Source organism: Eurypyga helias, unplaced genomic scaffold, assembly GCF_000690775.1.
Source record: "Eurypyga helias isolate BGI_N326 unplaced genomic scaffold, ASM69077v1 scaffold18792, whole genome shotgun sequence".
In the NCBI taxonomy this organism is placed as follows: Eukaryota; Metazoa; Chordata; class Aves; order Eurypygiformes; family Eurypygidae; genus Eurypyga; species Eurypyga helias.
Window position 1 is genome coordinate 3,114 of NW_010234258.1, and position 6,549 is coordinate 9,662.

Genomic DNA, 6,549 nt, shown 5'->3' on the forward strand with positions numbered 1-6,549 from the left:
GATGCAAAAGAAGCATCACAAAATTTAAAAGGGAATTCATGATGCAGGTGTGGCACAAGTCATTGGAAAAATAATTCTATGCAGAGAAAGATGTGTAGGAAATAGACAGTTTTATTCTATACCGTACAGGAACATAAAATGTGACCAATAGATAAAATTCACAACACCAATGTTTATTAAGATACAATTGTGCAATACCAACCCATTTTTCACTAAAAGTAGATTGGGTATACAGTCATATTTCCCAGGTGTTCATTTTTCAAATGGCTTCCCAGCTCCTTGAAACTGAGCAAGGCAATGAATGCTACTTTACAGCAAGAAAAGCTATAAACTGAAATGTAAATGAGTCCTGAAGTAAGGAGGAACAATGAGATGCATTAATGACCTTACAGTAAAGGCAGCTCATCAATATGTTTTCTCTGTGTGGATGATTCCTCATCGTTCACACTTGTCAAGTACACAACACTGGCATCAAAAGAGCTACCAGATGTAACAGCACTCAGAGTTGAGCAAGGACAGATGGGATGGGGTGCAGATCTTCCCTAAGCACAGAAGCCCACAAGAATGTTTTGTAGGACTGACAATGAAAGGCAGAAATTATGGGAAGACGCAAGATAAGGCAAGTAACAATCTGTCTTTGTCAAATTTAATTCACATGTCCTGAGGTTTGTGACTCAGCTGTTTCCAGACTAATTAGAGGAAGATTCTGTGGCAACAAATAATAACTCACTAAACAAGAACTACAGAGTTGACTTTTCAGGCATGTTGACAGTTAAGTCACAATTCTTGGCAGCACAGAGCTTGAGCCCTAAGTAGCTTATCTGTCGTTTGTCTCAGGTAGGCTGAAAGTGGGTCACTGCATCAAGTGACCCACTTGCAGAGTTTGCAGGAAGGCACAGTCTGAAATCTCAGAGTCTTGCTAATGCCACAAACACATGCAGTAGTTTCCCAGATGACTTCTTCCTGTCCACGAAAAGTTGCATAAACACCTTACACAAAAGACATGGCATTTGAGTGAAAGCAAGGAGGGTGATGGAGGGGCTAGATCAAATGACTCAATACAGTATTTACTAAGGAAGGCGGCTTGGAAGTGCTCCACAACCATGTATGGTGGGGAAAAAACCCTAACGAGGTATTTTTTTCTCTCTCTTCTGGAGAAGGCTATTGCCACAATGGGCATTAGAAGACATATTAATGGATGGCAAGCAGTTAATTGCTATTGAAATAGTAGCACGTAGCAGCCCCAGGAAACACCTTCCTTTGTCTTGAATTGTCCCCAACCATTTCACTTCAGTAGACAATCACAAATGACAGTGAAGAAAAGTTTATGGTTATTTTGCCTCCAATTCATCTGCCAATCATTATCAGTCAAGCTGGCAACCAAGGTGCTATTTGAGCCAGATAATTATGGCTCAAATAACACGATGAAAATGGTCACAGAATATCCTTTCTCATCTTCTTTGTAATTATGTCATCAGAGATGAGCAAGAGAATATATAGAATATACCACGATTAAGTAGCAGTAAGCATTCTGTGGTAGTATGGTGCCTTAAGAGCTGAAAACAAAAACAGTCTTGGTCTTTCAGCAAACCCATCAGTGTCATTCAGAGCACCCATCATCTGTGGAAGGTACACTGAAGAATAGGTTAGACTTCCAGCAACTATGTGCAATTAGCTCAGCAATGTCTGCTGCACACATGCAACAATGGTAAACCAGAGTTTACTTTTGTACATGAAGAACTACAGAAGCTGTTGAAAGTTGCCTTAGCCACTTGTCTAACTTCTAGCACAGGAAAGTGAATGAGCACCCTTTCTTGTTTACATAAAACAGGAGAGTTGTCTAGCAGAGTCCGCTTCTCCTTTCAATGAAGAAAAGAGCAACAGATAAAGTGCTCTTACGCCTGGATACAAACTACAGTGCTGCAATCCTGTTAAAGTAGTGGTTGAGAATCACCACAAATCCAGGAACATTCAAGCACCATGAAAAATATATTATTTTACAAGGTTGTAGTTATTGGCTTGGTTTTCAACAACAGGGTAGCTACGTCAGCACCTGAGTTTTTGACAACCTTCTGGAACCCAAACTACAGAACGTACATGTGTGTCTCACCAGCACCAAGGGTGTAATTGTCTTTATTAATGATTAGATCAGTCAATATTAATTATTAATCTGTCAATATTAATGATTTTCTGTTGGGTGATAAATGGTGGTAATATTTTGACGACAGAAGACATTGCTCAGAACCAGACTAGGTAATAAATAAGTCTTAACCTATTCCCCGGTTGACTCTGTATTCATATCCCACTCCCCCTTGTTTAGGTTCAAAAGCATATCCTTCAAGAATGGGCTTATGTTTCACAGAGACTGTTGCTAATTACAGAAAGTATTGATAAAGATATTCCAGTATTCTGCAAGAGTGCAGTATCAGCAAACATAGAAAACTCAAAAGAGGATTTTAAGGGCTGTTGAGATTGATGTAGCCAACAAAACACCTGCAAAATAATGATTAGTTTAAATACAACAGGATCCCTCATGTAGCCATTCAACTGTCCCTACATAATATCCCACACTCTGTAGTACATTGAACAATTTTCTCTACAAAGTTACTTAGTTCAAGTCTTTGAAGAAGATAGAGTTGTTTATAATAAAGTCATAGTTTATAGCTTATCCACTCAAGTCAACCCCTTGGACGTTAATGCAACAAAAACGATGCAAAGCACTTACGCATATTACCTAGGCAGCAGCTCTACTAAAATTCCTCAACAAAAGCAGGTACCTTTGGCATATTTGACAGAGTGGAAAGTTTCTCATCTCTTTTGATCTTAATTAAAAAAGTAGCTTTAAATGCTGGTTCATCAAAGCATGGAAAAGCAGCCCTCGCTGCCAGAGGTTCAAACTGAGTTGCTGCAAACCACCTAATGGGAAGAGTAGAGAAGAGCAAATCAAACATTATGAAAGGATAAATGTCAGTTTATTTATGATAAAACATTCATTTTCCCCAAAAACCTTGTAACAGCTTGTTATCACAGAACCTTCCTAAATAGCAGATGACAGAGTTATCAATCAGAATAAATGTTTCAACTGCAGAAGTTTTTTTAAACCAAAAAAACACCATATTTATTTGAGGACTAAATTACTAGGCTGTTTTTTGCTTTCTTAACAGAGAAGAACACAGCTAAAATAATAAAATTACTGAACAATCACCAAAACATAAGCCAGCCAGTTTCCAACAAAAGGGAACAAAACGCGGGATGAAAGAATAACTTAGTGAGCACATCCACTAAATGAAAGTTTCGAAACCTGAGCAGCAGATGGGCCTACAAAAAAGCTTCATCTAATTGTCATGGCTCCTTCTGCAGACATCCTAATGGTCATTTAACTGTATACTTGCTAGCTAGTAGATGGATTCTGGCATAAACACTGTCTTGTCTTTGATCCAACAGCTAGTCATATCACAACAGAACTTCTCAGAAGTCAACATTCCTTCTCCAATGTTTTGATACTAACTAGCTGCAGAAATCATGGCTTTTCCTAGAGAGCATCTCTCACTTGTATTCTCCTCCTGCAAGAGAACCGTGCGAGTGGAGAGAATGGTGGTTCACACTGGGATTTGGTTTGGGTTTTTTTGAACCTACTGTCAAGGTACCCACAAGTTCTGAGGGTCTTTTTGTGGGATTTTTTTGTTGTTGTTTTTGGTGTCCTATTTTTGGGGTCTTCTTTGTTGTTATGTTTTGGTTTGTTTTTTCTTCACCATGACTCCAAGATTTTTGGACCTACAACTTTTCTGAGGAGACAAGACTGCTGACAATCGATAAGGTTAATCTCCATGCTTACTTTCAACTTCCTTCTCTTTTTCCTTCCTCCTCACTGATAATCCTGAAGTTGGTGTAGCAAGTTTCTTTTTCTTTTTTTCCTTCATCACAAGATTTTACAGGAAAAAAAAACCAACACCCAAAAAAAAACCCCAAAACCAAAAACCCGAAACATTCTGCATACAAATTAAAAAAAAAAGTTGGGACCTTGTTTATATTTTTATCTGGCAGTGACTTACTTTGCCATTTGATAATTTTAATGTTTCTGTGGCAATATTAAGAAAAAAAAACTTCAAAAGAAAATAAAGCTAAACTAGAAGAAAAGACATTTTCTTGCTAAAGCAGCTTGATAACCTGAGTTTTTTACACAACAGAGGTTGTCGAAGTAGCCTGCATTTGTAAAACGACTGACATGAATCATATAGAGACAAAGCCCCTGGAAATAAAAAAGGTATCAATGCAATGGAGATTATTGTATCAGCAAAGACTTATCTGAAAAGTATACAAGTTAAAGCATGTGCTACATCCTGTTCCTGAATGAAAGCAGGTAGCATTGGACTCAATGGGAACAAACACTCAAAAGCTTACTCACAGATCATCTTTTTCCTCTGTGAACACTTAAACATTCTCTTTCTACCAAAGTAAATACAGGGAGAAAACAAAGGTTCAGCTGCATTAGAATAGGAAAAAACATGACATTCCAAAAGAGGCCAATCATTCAAGTGATTCTTGCCTTCTACACTTACATTACTATGAAGTAAGTGGGAGTATCTCTTTTATGTTTATGGTGATAAGCCACTGAGCTCTATTTCATTTCATCTTGTGGTTATGTTCTTCTGAAACAATCTACACCATTTGTGATTCTTTATTATTCAACATATTCCACAACAAATAGACAACTTGCAACATTTCTGTTGTAAGGTCGGAATTCTGAAGCCTATCAGCAATTAAACAAGTGCAACGGATTCTCTCTAATGATTATGCATACAGTTAATTTTTAGTACATGCTCAGGACAGCCCTTTCATAAGTAGCTTATTAACAGCACTTTACCTGGGGTATCTGAACAGTCATATACATTTGCACCTCAGTAAAAAACAGCCACCTCCACTGGAGATGCAGGCAGACTGAAACAGCTCAATTGTTTAACTCAAATTTATTTCTTAAAACTCTTGATCTGTTAAAGAAAGCTCCTTAGACTACCTCATATGAGGACCAAGAGAAACACACAGGAGAAAAGAGGGGAGAATTCTTGCCTTATCTCAGTTGCTCACCAGTTCAAGAACCCACTTAATGTTCCACAGTTCATCTGAATGCGCCAGGTTTTCATATATTTGAAAACAACTGTTGCAGCTAACTTACTTTGTTGTATACCTCAGTACGGTGTCACAGATGCACTAGGATCTAGATAAAGGGAGTTTTAAAGACAAACTGTGAATAAAGTTCACAAATATAGATGAGTTTTGGTTTAAATGTCTGTTGTTAAAGCCTAGAGAGGCCTGCTGAATCTGAAACAAATTATTCTGGTCTTTTCTTTAGAGAATAGAATAGAAATACATCTTTCTTATGTTATGCAGCTTCATAACAGTCTATTAAATCATCTTTACATTGAGTACCTTGGTTTTTTTGTTTATGAATAAGCTATCAGTGAGGGTCTTAAATTAATTCAAACATCAGCAGTGTATAATTATCTCACTGGAGAGAGAAAAATTATGACCAAGTTTGCCACAATTCTGTTTCATTCTTCAAGAAGTTTTACTGAAAAAGTTTGCAACAGCTCAACGAAGGGTCTTAAGTAACTCAAAATAAATACCAATTCAGCATGATTCATTATCAGTTTATAAAAGGTTGGGTTGGTGGTGCTAAGGGAAGTTCTGCTTCCCCTTTCAGGAAGCAAAACCTACTTATTAATATTTTGGGAATTTCCATAAAAAGTCTCTGTTGTTGCAAAGATTTTTAACACTGATGACACTGATTTTTCTTTCTTTTTTCTTTACATCCCATTTCTCTTGAGGTTTTTTTTTAAGCTTTATATCTTAGCATTTCTTAGCAAAAGCTTGAATGTGTTTTATGTCTTTATGTAGCAGTTGTTTTGTGTGTCCTTCAAAACTTGTTTCCAGCCAGCTGGTCCTAGACTGACCTGTACTGCTCTGTGTCTTTCATTTGTTGCATCCTTCAGTTCTAGAAAATGTGCCAACAAAGACATGAACACTCTTAAGTATGTGACCAGTGTAAGGCCTATTTGAGGTGGTGGGTGCCGATTTCATTAATCTTCTTGGTAAAAAGCAATGATTTACCCTTTTTTAAAATGAGTGTGATGTTTCTCTTTCGCCAATCACTGGGAACTTCACTTGACTGCTATGACTTTTCAAATATGATTGAGAGTGGCTTGGCAACTACATCTGCCAGTTCCCTTAGGGCTGTGGGATGCATCTCACTGGGTCCCATGAACTTGTGTATGTTCAGGTTTCTCACATTTTCTTGAACCTGACCTTTTCCTATCATCGCATAACTTTGTTCCTCCAGTCCTTGCCTTGAGACTTAGGAACTTGAGAGACATGAGAAGAATTTCTGAAGAGAGAAACTAAAAATGAAACAAACAAAAAGTCACACTATGGCTACCTACAACCACTATACTGAACTGCATTTAATCAATGGAGAAGCTACCCTGACTTAATGAACTCATCCATAAAAGACTAATTCAGGTAGATTATTCAGGAGATTGAAGACTAATTTTT

General features: G+C 37.5%; 1 protein-coding gene across 1 annotated transcript in view; it reads right to left on the reverse strand.

Annotated features, from left to right (window-relative positions):
* The window catches only part of LOC104517381 (leucyl-cystinyl aminopeptidase-like), a gene marked incomplete at its 3' end in the record, with an annotated part of 9,531 nt that overhangs the window by 2,003 nt on the left and 979 nt on the right, over positions 1 to 6,549 (reverse strand). Inside the window, 1 exon segment of the mRNA XM_010162018.1 lies at positions 2,778 to 2,916. Within this exon segment, the coding sequence (XP_010160320.1) occupies positions 2,778 to 2,916 (139 nt within the window).